The sequence below is a fragment of the Aedes albopictus genome, chromosome 3 (assembly GCF_035046485.1).
Source record: "Aedes albopictus strain Foshan chromosome 3, AalbF5, whole genome shotgun sequence".
Lineage (NCBI taxonomy): Eukaryota > Metazoa > Arthropoda > Insecta > Diptera > Culicidae > Aedes > Aedes albopictus.
The window spans coordinates 105,377,964-105,396,174 of NC_085138.1; the positions used below are offsets into that span (position 1 = coordinate 105,377,964).

The 18,211-nt window shown below is 39.2% G+C and overlaps 1 protein-coding gene across 1 annotated transcript in view; it reads left to right on the forward strand.

Moving 5' to 3' along the window:
- Positions 1–12,973, forward strand: part of LOC109400874 (transcription factor SPT20 homolog) — an 84,959-nt gene extending 71,986 nt beyond the window's left edge. Inside the window, exons 2-3 of the mRNA XM_019673359.3 lie at positions 10,440–10,723; positions 10,798–12,973. Coding sequence (XP_019528904.3) covers positions 10,440–10,723; positions 10,798–12,457 — 1,944 coding nt within the window. The 3' untranslated portion in view covers positions 12,458–12,973. The remainder of the gene's footprint in view (positions 1–10,439; positions 10,724–10,797) is intronic.
- The last annotated feature ends 5,238 nt before the right edge of the window (positions 12,974–18,211 follow it).

Below are 18,211 nucleotides of genomic sequence, written 5' to 3' on the forward strand. Positions count from 1 at the left end.
CCGATTTGGATTCTCTAAGCACCAAATGAAAGCTACAATATCCTTGTATAAGGCCCTGAAATTTTGTTTCGATTCGACATTTGATTACTGAGATATCTTATGAAGAGTATTTCAATAAATTCTTTTTACCCTTCTTACACCCATTTTTTTCCCTCATCTGTAGAGCCTTTTAACCACTGCGTCCATTATTTAGGAATATTGTGGTATGACCCATATTTAATTTGGTGCTAGTCAAGTATCCTGTCACAATTGAGCTGTGATGGACAATGGTTGATGTAACACCTGATCCCAACTAGGCACAACTCGTTTTATAAAGTTTATTACCCTGTTGGGATTACTTCTCCAAATTTCCAAGGGCTCTAGAAACCCTTTACCAAATATCGCCAATCTGTGATGGTACAGCACTCCGCAGTTGCAGAGTAAATGCTCGGCAGTTTCGTTTTCCGTTTGACAGAAACGACACTCGGAGGATTGGATTTTTCCAATCTTACTTAGATGATATTTACTCGGGCAGTGGCCAGTCATCAGACCAGTAATTACCCTGAGATCTCTTTTGTTTAGATTCAGTATGGACCTGGCTTTTTCTGCACTGGGTTTTATGAACCTTTTTGCTTGCTTGGATGTATCCGTGGCATTCCAATTAGATTCTACCGTGGACATTTCCCAAGTTTTTAGTTTCATCCGAAGAGCACACTCAGGAACTCCACAGAAAGGTTCAGGGCCTACAAAGCTTGATGCCGCACCCTGTCTAGCTAAATTGTCGGCGTTTTAATTTCCCAGAATTCCACAATGACCGGGCACCCAGTATAAAATTACCTCGTTCCTACTGGCCAATTGCTTCAGAGAAATAATGCATTCCCACACTAGCTTTGATTGACACGTGAAAGCTTTTAGCGCATTTAGAGCCGCCTGACTGTCCGAAAAAATACAGATCTTGGCAGATCTATAATTTCTTTTCAGACAAATGTTGGCACACTCTAGAATGGCTTGAACTTCCGCTTGAAATACAGTGGGACTGCATCCCATTGGTATAGCCTTACTGATACCGGGGCCAAAAACACCAGCTCCAGTATTTTCTCCCATCTTGGACCCATCTGTATAAAATACAATAGAACCTGGACGTAAACTTGGCCCACCAGCATCCCAAACATAGCGACATGGTTTCACCACTTTGAAGGGAACATCATAGTTGGTCTTCGTTATCATCCAATCTTCTACTGTTTTTATGTCCATGTTTAATTTGAAGTCTTTGATGATCCTCAAATGTCCAGCAAGATCCCCGTCTAGGACTTTATTGTAACGTATAAACTGCAGGGCACTTTTTGCCGCTTGTAGTTTAACAAATTGATGCAATGGCAGTAAATTAAGAAGGGCATCCAAAGCAACTGATGGAGTGCTTTTCATTGCTCCTGTCATAGATATACATGCAAGTCTTTGTAACTTACTTAGCTTCTTTTGACAGGTTACCTCATTTGTTTTGGGCCACCAAACAAGTGAAGCATAAGTAATCTTAGGCCGGACTATTGCAGCATAGATCCAGTGAATCATGTTAGGTCTAAGACCCCAGGTTTTTCCTAAGGCTTTGCTGCAGACCCAAAGGGCATTGGTACCCTTGGTTAAAACATTGTTTAAATGAGAATTCCAATTCAGTCTTTTGTCCAAAGTTATCCCAAGATGTTTAACTTCTTCTGAGAACTGAATTTGAACTCCATCTAAAGAAGGTTCAGTAAGATTTATTTTTAACCTTCTAGTAAAGGGTACAATTACAGTTTTTGAAGGGTTTACGTTTAATCCCTCCTCTCGGCACCATTTGATGGTAACATTCAACGCAGATTGTAGCCGACTAGATATCGTGTCGTCATATTTTCCACGTATCAGAATAGCTACATCATCTGCGTATCCAATAACCTCAAAGCCTTGATTGATGAGTTTTTTAAGGAGTTCATCCACTACCAAAGACCACAATAAGGGCGATAGTACTCCTCCTTGAGGACAGCCCTTCACAGATCTTACTGATAGTTGCGCACCTCCAAGAACGGAAGAGATCTCTCGATCTCTAAGCATCGATATTATCCATTCAATAATGCATTTATCCAAGCCCCTTGCTTCCATTGCAGAACGCATTGAGCTGTAGGATGCGTTATCGAATGCTCCTTCAATGTCGAGAAAAGCAACCACGGCTATTTCCTTGGCTTGAAACGATTTCTCAATTTTGCCGACTAGCGACTGTAGCGCTGTTATAGTAGATTTGCCTGTTTGATAAGCAAATTGAAACTTGCTTAGAGGCATTTCTACTAAGCTGGTAGACTTGACAAAGTCATCCACTATTTTCTCCATGGTCTTTAACAGAACACAAGAAAGGCTTATGGGTCTGAAGGCTTTTGGAGTTGTTTTGTCCCGCTTGCCAGCTTTTGGGATAAAAACAACACGAACCTTCCGCCATGCCTTAGGTATGTAAGCTAAAGTAATACTGGCTCTGAATATTTCGGTTAAGAGCGGACAAACCGCCTCTTTTCCATGTTGAAGTAAAGCTGGGAAAATTCCATCTTTCCCGGCAGATTTGAAAGGTTGAAAAGAACTCAATGCCCATTCGACCCTCGACGGTGTGAAGATTTCACAAGCTTTTTGATAGGCATTGGTCGACCACGCATGTCTTGCCTTATCCGAGTCCTGTTCTTCATCCGAATAAGGAATCGATCCTGGGAAGTGAGTTCTCATCATTACTTCCAATGTTTCAGAAGAATCAACAGTAAAACTGCCATCTTCCTTTTTAAGACTTCCAAGACCATTTGAATGGTCTTTCGAAAGGACTTTATGAAGCCTTGCAGCCGTAGGAGCGTTATTGATGTCTTCACATACCCGTCTCCAGTCCTTGCGTTTGGCTAGTCTCAATTCTCTGTTGTATTCTGTAAGGGCTTGTTTATACTGAACCCAATCAGATGTAACTTTTGCTCTATTGAACAACCGTCTTGATTTCTTCCTCAGATCTGCCAGCTTATCATTCCACCAAGGGACATCCCTGTTGGATGACCTCTGTCGGATTGGGCAACTAGCATGATATGATGAAATCATTTTATCAATAATCTCATCAGAGGCATTTTCCAACTGTGAAACAGACAAGATCTGCTCACCCTTATATGAATTTCCATTCATTAAATACCCATAAGAAGGGTATAAATATCGCTCGAAAAACCGACTTTCGATCCGAGGCCCGGAGGGCCGAGTCTCATATACCAATGAACTCAGCTCGACGAACTGAGCAAATGTCTGTATGTGTGTGTGTGTATGTGTGTATGTGTGTGTGTGTGTATGTGCGTTACAAAAAAAAGTCACGCACGTTTCTCAGCCGTCTGTCAACCGATTTGAGTTCTCTTGGAAGCAAATGAAAGCTACTACATCCTAGTAGAACGCTATTGAATTTTTTTTCGATTGGACGTTTGGTTACCGAGATATCTCTCGAAGAGTACTTATGAGTCATACTTCTAAACTTTTTAAGATTTTTGACCAAGTGTATCATAATAAATATTTCGGCCGTTTGTCAATCGATTTAAGTTCTCTTGGCACCAAATGAAAGCTACAGCATCCTAGTAGATCACCCAAAAATTTTATTGCGATTGGACATTTGGTTACAGAGATATCTTTCAAAGAGTACTTAGGATTTATACAACTAAACTTTTTGAGATTTTTGACCAATTGTATAATAATAAATATCTTAGCCGTCTGTCAACCGATTTCGGTTACCCTGGCACCAAATGAAAGCTACAACATTCTAGTAGAACCCTATACAATTTCATTAGGATTGGACATTTGATTACCGAGATATCTTTCAAAGAGTACTTGGGAGTAATACAGGTTAACTTTTTGAAAGATTTTGGACCAAGGGTACCATAATAAATATCTCAGCCATCTGTCAACCGATTTGGGTTCTCTAAGCACCAAATGAAAGCTACAATAGCCTTGTATAAGGCCCTGAAATTTTATTTCGATTCGACATTTGATTACTGAGATATCTTACGAAGAGTATTTCAATAAATTCTTTCAATAAATTCTTTTTATTACCCTTCTTACACCCATAAGAAGGGTATAAATATCGCTCGAAAAACCGACTTTCGATCCGAGGCCCGGAGGGCCGAGTCTCATATACCAATGAACTCAGCTCGACGAACTGAGCAAATGTCTGTATGTGTGTGTGTGTATGTGTGTATGTGTGTGTGTGTATGTGTGTATGTGTGTGTGTGTGTGTGTATGTGCGTTACAAAAAAAAGTCACGCACGTTTCTCAGCCGTCTGTCAACCGATTTGAGTTCTCTTGGAAGCAAATGAAAGCTACTACATCCTAGTAGAACGCTATTGAATTTTTTTTCGATTGGACGTTTGGTTACCGAGATATCTCTCGAAGAGTACTTATACTTCTAAACTTTTTAAGATTTTTGACCAAGTGTATCATAATAAATATTTCGACCGTTTATCAATCGATTTGGATTCCCTTGGCACCAAATGAAAGCTACATCACCCTAGTAGATCGCCCAGAAATTTTATTTCGATTGGACATTTGGTTGCAGAGATATCTTTCGAAGAGTACTTCGGATTTATACAACTAAACCTTTTGAGATTTTTGACCAAAAGTATCATAATAAATATCTCAGCCGTCTGTCAACCGTTTTAGGTTCTCTAAGCCCCAAATGAACGCTACAATATGCTTGTATAAGACCCTGCAATTTTATTTCGATTCGACATTTGATTACTGAGATATCTTACGAAGAGTATTTCAATAAATTCTTTTTTTATTTTTATTTTTGACCAGTCTATTTTTAAATAAATGATGCTGACCTCATACAAAGTGTATACTAGCAGGTTATTGTTTTCAACAAAATTATAAATAACAAATTACAAATACACAGGAATTTTATGGAAACTAACAATATGTTAAATGAAAGCTTTGAAGAACCAGACAGCCAAAATAACTAGCTAATGCCAAAACTGATTAACTTAAGAGATATATCATTTTTGTCGTTTTTACACCATAACCATGAATACCAAGTACTTCGGAGCTAATTTAATTGACTGATTAAGATATATTGTATCTCGCTGATTTTCTTACCCATTTGTTAATCGATTCAAGATCTTTTGGCAGTTAATAAAAGATACAAAATTCCAGAATATGTAAGCTATTTTTTAAACATTCCATACAAGACTCTAGGAAGTGTCTGGCATTTCTGGTAGTTTAGTCCATGGTCCATGATGCTATTTAGGAAACCAATCCACTAGATGCCAAATCCACAATATTTTCTAGAACTTTTGGTAAATTACACAAAACAAATATGTTAAATACAAATAATACAACAATAATTTTAATAAGTGTAAGAAGGGTTCTGTTCACCATAGGTGGATTAAATCGGGTTTTTGTTTTTTGATTTACTGGATAACGAATAAGAATTCTATTAATTACGAAATACTTTTTTTTAATAGGCTTAGTAGAAAGCTACGTAGCATATCATAAACCCCTACCCCCCTATCGTCACACTTCGTCACAAAATCACAAACACCCCCCTCCCCCCTAAAAAGCTACGTCATTTATGGACGTCCCCTTACGATGAGAAATTGCAAAAAATATTAAACCTCTCAGTTGACTGCTTGACCACCTTCACTAGCACTGGATGCCGAACATTATCAAGACATTTCAGCAATTTATTTTCTGCACAGTTTAGCCTTTACTTTATTATCATTGGTTATACTGCCGTTCTACGCATAATTATCCCATGTTATATGGGATTCGCATATAACATGGGATAATTGGACGTGGAACGGCAGTATAAGATTCATGTAAAATTTGACAAAAAAGTGCAAGCAAGTAAAATTGCCCATAATAAAACCCATTCAAATTTCAACCGTGTTACAGAGCGCGATGGCTCAACCAGTTACATCAAAATTGTGCGCAGTAAATTAAGTGCTATAAAATTAAATTTTTCCCTTACAACGTTGATTCATCCTACTGTATAATTACGCCTCAGGAAAATGGTGTGATTTGCAAGATCGCTTGAATTTTTATCAAAATTTTGTTCTTTTACGCATATGTATCGCTTGCATCGATTTTGTTTTGTTGTAATTTCAGCGATGCATCTAATCCTGATTCTGCAACACTGCCGGTAATCTTAGGTGTGGTCAGAGCTTGGTCAAAGACTATTTTCCTACTGCCCGTTTATCTGGTTATCGAACATTTTTGATGATTTGATATTTCGCATGCATGGGTTTGGTTCATTTTTTAAACTGCCCACTTCCGGCTAGACATCTGGAAACGGTTCCGGAACACAACCGGTTCAGATATGTTATTTAGAGGATTGATTGGTGATTATCGGTGATATACAGCTTGTTTAGCGTTAAGCGTTTCGACCTACTATTCTTCGGTCATCATCAGAAGCATTCAGCAGGATTCACCCCTTCAACTTCGTCAGTTTCTTATATTAGCGATTCAGATATGGTCTGAAACTATTTTCCTGCTTACCGTTAATCTGATTATCGATAAAGCCGCTATTTGGTGTGTCGCATGTCTGGGTTCGGTTCACTTTTTTAATTGGCCACTTCCAGCGGGACACCTGGAACCGGTTCCGGAACACAACCGGTTCAGATATAGTCCTGCTTACCGTTCATCTGGTTATCGAAAAAGCCGCTCTTTGATGTGTCGCATGCCTGGGTTTGGTTCATTTTTTTTAATTGGCCACTTCCGGCGGGAAACCTGGAACCGGTTCCGGAACACAACCGGTTCAGATATGGGCTGAAACTATTTTACTGCTTACCGTTCATTTGGTTATCGAAAAAGCTGCTCTTTGATGTGTCGCATGCATGGGTTTGGTTCACTTTTTTAGTTGGCCACTTCCGGCGGGACACCTGGAACCGGTTCTGAAACACTACCGGTTCAAATATAGTCTGAAACTACTTTCCTGCTTACCGTTCATCATCGCAAAAGCCGCAATTCGATGTGTCGCATGCCTGGGTTTGTTTTTTTTATTAGCAACTTCCAGCGGGACACCTGGAACCGGTTCCGGAACATAACCGGTTCATATATGGTCTGAAACTATTCTCCTGCTTACCGTTCATCAGGTTATCGAAAAAGCCGCTGTTTGATGTGTCGCATGCATGGGTTTGGTTCTCTTTTTTTAGTTGGCCACTTTCGGCGGGACACCTGGAACCGGTTCTGGAAAACTATCGGTTCAAATATAGTCTGGAACTACCTTCCTGCTCACCATTCAACTGGTTATCGAAAATGCCGCTATTTGAAGTGTCGCATGCATGGGTTATGTTCACTTTTATATTTGGCCACTTCCGGCGGGACACCCGGAACCGGTTCCGAAACACTACCGGTTCAGATATAGTCTGAGACCATTTTCCTACTTCCCGTTCATCAGATAATCGAAAATGCGGTGGTTTGATGGGTCGCATGCATGGGTTTGTTGCATTTTCATATCTGGTCCCTTCCTAGGGTACCGGTCCGGAACACCTAAATGGCCATAACTCCGGAACGGCTGGACCGATCTGAACCATTTTCAATAGGAAACAATGGGGCAATATACCGCGTCGAATGAACCATCGGTCGTTGAAATCGGTTCATATTTACTATCTAAAAATGAGGTGACCTTTTTGTACACATACACACACACACACATACACACACACACACACATGCATACACACAGACATCATCTCAACTCGTCGAGCTGAGTCGATTGGTATATAACACTTGACCCCTCCGGGGGCTCTATCAAATTTTCGTTTTTGGAGTGAACATATAGCCTTTCGGTACACCTTGGTGTACGAGAAAGGCAAAAACAAAACAAATTTCGTACAAAATTTTCAAATAATTATCCGAAAGCATCAGAGGAATTTTTAAAGAAAATTGAAAAAGAACTCCAAAATTGATTGCCGTAGAATCACCTTAACAAAATTTAAAAAAAATCACCAAAGATTTTTTTTTCAAATAAATTCCCTGAGGAAATCTCTAAGAAATATGCCGAATCAATTTCCAAAGGAATCACCAAAGAAGTTCCCAAAGTAATAATCGAAGTTTCCAAATTTCCGATTGAATTGTTGATGGAATTCTCAAAAAAAAAGTTCAATGCAAGTAACATCGGAATTACCAAAGATATTCCGAAATCATGTGCTGCAGGAATTCCTTACATAAAAAGAAATCTAGAAGAAACTGTCTGAAAATTTTTCATTAAAATTATAGAAGCGATTTATGAAAAAAAAATCCAAAGGAGTTCTCAAAGGAATTGGCGAAGGAATACCAAATAGCTTAAATAATAAAAGTCCCAAAAATGGACGAAAATCCAAAAAAGTAGAATGACTTGCCGAAGATATTTCCAAAAAAAATATGTGAGGATATTCCCAGAGTCATTGTCGAATGGATTATCAAAGGCTTCACTAAAAGAAATTGCCTGAAGAGTAATTGGATTTTTTTTAAAGCAAATATCAATAAAAAAAAATTAGCATTCCATTCATCAGATATATTACCAATTCGCAATTTGGTGCGAGCATCAGAATCCCGATGAGAAAAAAAGAAATTTGCTCGCACCAAATTCCGGGTTTCAACTGGATTGATAAGAAGTTAGTGAAGCTTCAGAACGGAACTCAGGATAACCGAGTGCGAATTTAGTAGTTTTAAGAATCATACTCACAATTTTCCTGTAAAAGTTCTTTCATGTCCACGTGGTAATATTCAACTAATTAAAAAACGATTTTCAGCCATTAATGTTGTGGCCAAACCAAAAATGCAAATATGTATCCTGATTTTGCAATTTTAAGTATTTATAACTCTATATTTTTTTTCTTAAAATACTATTTTTCTAAGGGTTATTATTATGCAATAAAACAAAGAGCACGATGCATACATGTTTTTTGCAAATTTGTGGATATTTTATAGTTTCCGAGATTTACACGTCTAATAATTGCTTTGAAAATGTGTTCTAATGGACCTGATTGTTTTCAATCCACAAAACAGGTATTGTCGCGATGATTGTTAAGTAGTTAAGTTCAAACTGAAGATTCAAATTCCATGTATTTCATTTTTCCCGCGACGCAGTGTATCATAATACTAAGAAATTGAGGGTGGATCGGTATTTCTTTTTACAAAAAAAGCAACCTGGAAGCCACTGAAACTGGCACCCCCTAGGCACCCCCTAGGAGAAAATCCTAGATACGCCAATGACGACTCATGCTGAAAAAATCCACTTTTTGCAACTCGTTACATAAACAACTATTTACCTACTTTCCTAAACAAACATGAGAAGGAAAGGGATGAAAGAGAAGGTACTTGTTTGTGAGTGAATGCTTCAAAATGTACAAGAAGTATCAGTAAAAATTTCTTTTATGCAATTCAGTATCATAATATACATTTTATATAACTCATTTTGGTATCATAATGGCCATTTTTTCGAACTGACTCATTATGCAACTGAAATGATTTGCATAATGAAAAATAGTTGTATAATGTTCATAATGCAACTCATTTGAGTTGCATTATGAACATTATGCAACTCAAATGGGTTGCATTATGAAAAAAATCATTGCATAAAATTTTGTATGGAACTCGTTGCAAAACTCGATTTTTTCAGCACTCTTCGTATTTATCCAACTCGGCAAGCCTCGTTGGATAAATGTACGACTCGTGCTGAAAAAATCAACTTTTTGCAACTCGTTACATAAATAACTATTAAAATTACTTCGAAAATGTAACTGAAATCTTGGTGTGTTACTCAGGAAACTCCTTCGAATAATTCCTAAACAACAACATCAGAAAAATCTGCGTATAAAATCCGGATTGTAAACTATGATACATTTTTTCCGTACGTAAATTGACATTCTGATTCCTCTGAAAACATACTATAATATTCTCAACCTCTGTTCTGTGTGCTCAAAGCCTTAGTAATCAACGCAACGCATTGAATATTAAATTTAACTCTTCCCACCTCAACTGATCAAAACAAACTGTGAACAAACATACGCCTACAGACAGATAGTAATAGGGTAAAAGCACTAGACTTCGCCACTGCTCTAGTCTTCGCCCCCTCTATACAAATTCCATTTTTTATGTATGAAGTGGCGAAGATTAGTGCAGAATTTTAGGGGGGCGAAGTCTAGTGTTTTTACCCTACATACATACCTCACGGACCACAGTAGCAGAAGAAAACTCATGACTTATTCACAAACTTTTACCGTCGGATTTCTTGCAGCGCACATTCAGACGGTCCTAGTACAGAGGTATCAATTTCGCTAATTGTGTAATTGCGTTTGTTTCCGTTCGTCTCAACCAAAAATTGCAACATTTATACATCATCAGAATTAATGGATTCAACCAGGTGGCACCTAGTGATAAGCTCTTTAAAAGCGATTACAGCAGGACGATGATAAGTCCATTAACTAATTCCATTTTTATTTTCGCTTCAGTTATCGGTGCTAGTGGCGGTGTTGGCCCTGCAAACATCGGCCGCTGACCGGGAGAAGAAACCGGAGAAGCGACCCACCAAGAAAGCTTCCTCGGCGAAGCCCACCAAATCACCGAAATCCATTGTCGAAGAGTTCACCGGCTTGCCGCCAGAGGATATCGACTTCATCAAGGAACTGGACAAGCAGTTCAACGAAGCCGGCGGAAACAAGCTCAAGATCAAGGTCCAGCGAGACAACAGTTCCGAAACGAGAAGTAGTAAGCGGACCATCGACGGTGAACTGGGGTTTGTTGTTTTGAAGTTTAATGGTACTGATTCTAAGGTTGTAGATAATACAAATTTCTTTTGTTCCATTTTAGATATGGTCATTACAACCATCATGAAGGAGGGTATCATTTTTCCAAGCAGAAATATATGTTATATCCCTACGCCCAGCATACCGGTCACTTGAAAGCCACCCACTCTACTGAGGAAACAGTCACCGAATTGGAGATCACACCGTCGCACAGCTATGAGTTGAAACCCATCGAAGAGGTCTACCAGGTTTACCCCGATGGTCACTATCAGCAATCATCACGCGAACAACAATATTACGAACAACAACAGCACCATCAGCATCAGTCAGATGATGATGTTCCCACGATTGTCCTGAAGATTCCTGGTCCTGCTAAATATGCTCAACATCTGCAGGCTCTCCTACAACAATATCTAGAAGTTCGCGCTGCCCAGCTGTATAAAGAATTCCAGGAACAAGAATACCATCATCAGCAACAGGTCATTGCACAGCAACAACAGTTGCTAGTTCAGCAGCAACAGCACCACCAACACCAACAGCAGCTGCAAGCACAACAGCATTATCACCATGGTCACCAACATCAGGGTCACCAAGCACAGCCAACCAAGTACAGTCAACCTGATCCATATCAAACCGAAGAAGTCTACGTCCCAATGTACAATGCTGGTCACGGCAAGTTCGTACCTGTTCACGGTCACTACTATGAGTCCCCAAGAAATCGACCAACACAACCATCCTATCGCAAGCCATCACCAACTCCAACCCACGTCGCTTATCACAGCTCTCCGGAACCTGACCATCAATCCTATGAATACGAAACCTACCATCAGCCTCAAGCCGTTGCTCATCAACAGCACCAGCAAGTTCAGTACCAATACGTACACCAACAGCCTCAAACTGCCCCTGAACAACAGCAAGAAGAATACGTCTATCAAAAACCCGTTGTCAACTTCGTTACTCCTACTCCAGATCACGATGACCACGAAGAACACTACCATCACCAAGCTCCTCCCAAATACCAGAACTTCGCACAGTACCATGCTCAGCACAAACCACAACACCAGGAACCCGAGGAATACCTCCCAGAACCCAAACTGGTCGAAAACTATCCCAGCGACAAGCACACTCGGGTCGTCTACAAACCACAAGCCGTCAAGGCCCAGCTCCAGCAGGCCTCCGAAGAACAACCCGAGTACCATACCGCTCACCATGCCCCACAACCAGAAGAGCACGATCACCAGCAACAGCAGTACATCTACCAAGCTGTATATCCCTCACAAACTCCGTACTTGGAAAACAAAGCTTTCATCGAACCAGTGACCCCGGAAGCGATCAACGACCTCCATAGCCATGGTTCATCTCCGGAACCGGAAATCGAATCACCCTACAATACCGAACCGATCGTTGCCATCACCCAGAAACCGAAAGCAGCCATCTACAACTACCACGCCAACACGCCCCGGTCCAACTCTGGCCACCATCGGATGCATGCCACCAGATCGGCCAGTGGCAGTGGAAGCAGCTCCAGCAAATCCGCTAGCTCCAGCCGCAGCTCGTCTTCGTCTAGTTCCGATCGGAAATCCTCCAGCAAACGGGACGCCCCGTACACCGAGGAGCAGTTCAAAAAGATCAACAAGATGGTGCACCGGATGAAGAAGAAGACCCTCAGCAGCACGGCTTCGACCACGGCCCGGAGTGAGACCGACGCCAACAAAAGTCAGTAAGGCCCCACCCTTGGGGAGCCACAAGGGCTTCGCGATGTAAATGTATTTTTAGTTGCGCAGATTTACTAGTTAGGAGTTTATTATTTAAATTATTAACCCGATGGAAGCTCGATGAAAAAAAAAGATTGTGGAAGAGTGCGTGATGCACTCGTACAAAGAAAAAGATTTAGGATCTACGATGATGCCGCCATAATGATAGTCCTCTTTTTGGAAAAGTACTCGTTTTGATTGTTGCAAGGCTCCAAAATTCCCGACAGTGGGATTTGACAATAGACAATTATGACGCAGAAAACGAAATCGACCTTACCGGAGGCTCCACGGAAATGCTTCGTGGAAGCAAAGTTTGTACTTTTGATTGATACTCGAACCGACCAATCCGTGAAACTTACTCTAACAAAATGCTCATGTTTATCGTAGATAGTCAAACGATTTAGTTGAATAATGGTAGAGTTGACGCATAGACAGTATTTAGCAGTAGCTATGAATAAATAAGTAATAAAACACCAAAACATGTTACGTGGGCTTCCTGGTTTTGTTTATGCCGAATTATTCACCCTGTCTTCTGATTAGCGCATTATGTATTGTTTTCTGACTGAACCCGTTGGATCCGGACAGGTCAATATGACCCCAGTGATGAAACCGATCATAACAAACGTATTCGAGGCCAGCGAGGTTACGGTAGCAGTGGCGAAACTATCTGGCTCCAAAGGGTTAAATCTTAACGATTTCCGAACCAAAATAAAGAATTTCAAGCATGATATATGAAGTCATTGGTCAATGAAGGCAAGCAGCTTCTATGAGATCTCTACTGATACACACCACCTTTCACTGACATTGAACAATGCAACTATAATGTTAGCGGACTAAAACTCGCTTACTATTCTAGTTGGGATATCCATATATTTGGCAAACTCTTCAAAGCAGCTCGAGCCTTCCTTAACTGTGCTAGTAACTCCAAATCATCTGCACAGTAATCTTAACACACAGACTAGCATCTTGCGCCTACCAAATGGCAACCATCCACCAACGTGATCATCTGCCAAATAGTCATTTCTCAGATATTTCGACATGTACAGTATCGGACATTAAAAATGCAGCAAAACCGTTTTCCCATACAAACTAGTCAACTTTAAATTGCTATATCCCAGTTATTTCTCAACCGATTGTTTTCATTTTTTTGTGACGAACTACAAAACATGTCAATTCTTAAAAACTATTGAAACAGTTCGGAGATAACTATTGATACAAAAGTTACAGATAGGTTGAATTTTGACAAAAAAAATGCACCAAAACCATAAAATCAATACCAAAAAATGCTGAAGTCAAATTATGTTGGTCTCTTCAGCAAATTTATTAGTCATTACGCAAGAAATATATTTGCCGAAGTCACCATAATGTTATGACGTAACTATTTTTTTCTATCAATTTTTTCATCTTGGTGCATTTTTATTGTCAAAATTCAATCTATCTGTAGCTTTTGTATCAATATAGTTATCCCTGAACCTTTTCAATAGTTTTCGAGAATTTACATGTTATGTAGTTCGTCACAGATAAATGAAGACAATCGGTTGAGAAATAACTGAGATATGGCAATCTAAAATTGACAAGTTTGTATGGGAAAACGGCTTTGGTGCATGTTTATTGTTCGATACTGTACATTGCACCATTACGTCTTTCCTCACTTTCACATAGACCAGCTGTCGTGTCGCCTTAAGAATAGAAGACTACCAATACTAGCATCATATGAAATCTGGAGTAAACTCAAGCAAGCGGCAATTTTGGATGCCGGAGGAATTCCTCCCAGGATTACATCCCAGGGTTCAAAGGTAATCTTTATCATGATTTTGGGAGAATTTCTCTCAGGATACTGGAAGATTTCCTGTTGGAATTTGTGGAGGTCACCTTACAGGATTATTGTCAGGAATCTTCAGTAATCATTTAGGTATTTTAACAAAATCGCTCTCAGAATCCAGGGAAAATCTCACAAACAATTCTGACTTCTGAGGTAACTTCTCTCAGAAATTTCGAAGAGTCTCTCTTAGATTTCTAGAGTATTCAAAGATCCAGGGACAGTTCTTTTATTATTCCGGGGTATGGTTTCTCAGATTCTGAGAAAATACATCTCATGATTTTGGAGAAATTCATTTCACGATTCTAAGGAAATTCTAGGATTTAAGAAGAATGTCTCTCAGAATTCTTTAAGAATCTCTCGTAGGATTTAAGGCAGAGCTAATACAGACTACTGGAACCTTCAAGCACAGAGAACAGACATCCAGGCTAGACCAAATTTCATTCGGAAAGTTGTGTAAGGATTTGAATCTTCACTTGAGTAAGGTTGCAAACCAATACACGATGCCATCACTAACGCCGCCAAACACCATATTGCCACAGTCAGTGGTGAATTGAAACATTTCAAGTGGTGAATTAAATTAGTATGGAAAATCAACCGATTGCAGCACCACGCTATTGCCACTTGTGTTGCCGATTTCAAATGGCCGTTATATTCCTTACACAGTTTCAGAACCGGACTTGAATGTCTGTTCTCTGTGCTTCAAGCACAGAGAACAGATGAACATGCTCTAACAAAATTTCATAAAAATCTTGTGTAAAGAAAAAAGCAGTAGCGACATCAACGGTGACTTTTCCACTTAAAAACTTGTTTTGACACCATGATGGCGTTAACTAAAGAAATATTTCACTAGTTGACCTTTAAATTTTACTACTCAGAGACTGAGGTACATTTGCTCAAATAACAATAAGTATTTTGTAATTACACAAACCTAACAACAAAATTTGAGCAACTTATTGTCAGCTAGTTTCAATAAGAGATGAGTTGAACAATAATACAATTATTGTTTTCCAAGGAAAACCAACGCGTTTGCTTGGTAGAACTATACTAAGATGCGCACATGGTGACACTAGCGCCAAGAGGTAAAGCAACGGCAAATTTGTACCCCGATTCGAAATGTGGCAGCGCCGCGTAATGGCCACATTCCCAGTTAAAGATTTCAAAACAACCGTTGTAATACTTTACACAACCGCACTTCTGTTCTCTGTGCTTCAAGGTCGTTTTCAGCGGTGACACATTTTTTTGTTCAAATTTATTACGAGTTATTAGAGTTCTCGATCATATCGGGGATGAAGATAGCTCATGGTTTCTAGAAATCTAGGAATTACATAGAAAACTAGTAGTTTAGGGTGTATTAAAGTGTTGCCAAGATTCAAGCAAAATTAAATGGTTGAGAAATTCACAGGATAGATGAGGAACTCCACCAGCAGTTTCGCGGGGAATTCCTCGAGGTGTTTCACTGAAAGTTGCATAAGGAATTCCATTGTGAAATCTTTCAGAAATTTTGCCTGAGGTATTTTCAGATGTTTTACTAGGAATAAATCCTGAAGTTTCATAGGAAATTTCCTGTAAGTGTTCGAAATTCTTCTAGAAAATTGCTAAGAGAATGTCCCTAGGAGTTCCACTGAAAATTTTTCTACACTTTCTTCTGGGATATTCTTCCGACATGCTTCTTCTCCAGACATTTTTCCGGCAATTCCTCTAGGAGTTCCTTCGGTAACTCCTCTAGAAGTTACTTCAGAAATTCATATTGTGGTTCTTCCGGAAATTCCACTAAGAATTCCTCCAGGAATTGTTCAGCACTCGAAGGAGCTCTTTTAGAAATTGCTAGAAGAGCCGATAAAGGAATTGTCGCAGGAAGCTATTCTCAAAATAACACCTGGAATAACTCTTGAAGCCAATCTTGGACAAACTCCTGAAGTAAGTTTATAATAAACTGCCTCAGGAGTTCCTGGCATTCCAAAAAATCGGATAAATAACTGGAAAGCCAATCAAGAGACCCTAGCAATGATTTCTTTCGAATTGCTTGGAGGAATTTTCGGTAGAACTCCTGAAAGAACTTTCGGAGAAAACTTTGAAGCAATTTGTGGGCCAAATCTTAAAATAATAAGTAAAGAACTTGTGCAAGAACTCTCGGAGAAACTTCCAAAAGAACTCTTGAAGAAATTCTCAGAAAAACTTAAAGAAGGATTTTGGGGAGGATTTTTTTCCGATTTTTGAAAATTTCAGAAGAAACTTCTTGAACAATTCATAACATTTATTGTGGAAATTCTTGCAGGAACTCCAGAATGATGATGAATAGGGTATGTGTGCCATCAGTAATCTCATGCTCCCATTTCCATCCTATTCGAAAACAAGCGATTACGGCACCGATTGATTCCGTTCTTTTTGTTTTCATGGGTGCTCACTTCTAACAAAAAATACAAAAATAAAAAACAAAACAAATAGCGCTTCAATCCTTTGTTTTTTGTGGGATGAAAATGGGAGCCACATGCTCAATAAGGGAACCAATATCCTATGTAGATTTGCATGACCCCACACCGATGAATCACCTTAATTTTGTACACTATTTATGTATCACCGTGTTGATCAAATGAGTGATCCATAAACTGTGGTCATTTTTGCCGATTCATAAATTGTGGGGTCACTGTATTGCAAAAGCAGCACTTTTCTTATATCCCAAAAACAAAGAAATGATCAAATCATCTCTGAAAAAAGGAGCAAACCAAATGATTTTCCTAATGGAACTAGGAATAAAATTCATGAATCAATTCTTAAAGGGATTGCTGAAGGATTTGCTGGAGTAATTTCCAAAGAAAACGCCAACAGTATTCTCAAAATAACTCAAGGGGTTGGCCATTCAGCACACTTCGTTTGTGCCATTATTTTTGAGCGTGTGCCAATGTGTGCCAAAACTGTGCCGGATAATTTTCAGTGTGTGCCCAAGAGTGCCGCACGTGCCCAGTGGGTTTTTTTCTTTGAATGTTTTTGCGCTAATGAAGCACCCTGTCAATTTTTGTCGAATGTTGTTGATCTGATTGGTGTTTACAAACAAAATCCTACCCAGCATACTTGATAAAAATGTAAATAAACGGTTTTTTTTTCAATCGTGAGTATTTTGACAGGTTGATTCTATAGAGCAACGTTGGATTTTATTGTTGTGCCCATGTGTGCCGAATTGTGCCGGCATGTGTGCCGAGATGTGCCGGCATGTGTGCCGGGCACAATGTGCCGAGTGATCAACCCCTTGAAATAACTTTTAAATCAATTTCCGAAGAATTTCTCAAATTATTGGCAAAGATGCCTAAAACAATTCTCAGAGCAATTTCCAAAAAAAAAATCTGCAGTAACCGTCGATGGAATTCCCAAAGGATTAGTCAGAGGAATATTCCAAGTTAATTACGGAAACAAAATCCTAAGAAGAAAAGTCCGAAATAAACGCATAAAAATTTGCAATTTTATTATGACATTACAAAAAAACCCACAGAAGGAATAGCAGAATGAATTATTTAAGGGTTTCTCTTAAGATATTGCCGAAGCAAATAAAAATAAACTTTCTGTGCAACTTCTACAGAAATAAGATTGATTCGCGGTTAAATATCACATGGAACTTCTCTAATTTCCGAAGGAACTCCTGGAGAAACATCCAGGGGAACTCCTAGAAAAAAATCACTCAGAAACTTTCGGAATATCTTCTGAATGATTTTTTGAAGTTGTAATTCTTGGAAGAGCTTCTGAAAAAAAAACTTGAACTACTGGATAAATTCACCAAGGAACTCATGTAGGAATTGCCAGTAAAATTCCTTGACGAGTCCCTGGATGAGCTGGATGGATTTCCAAAGGAGGCTTTTATTTATTTATTTATTATTACTATGTCTTCGATATAAAAAATCGTACAGACTGGT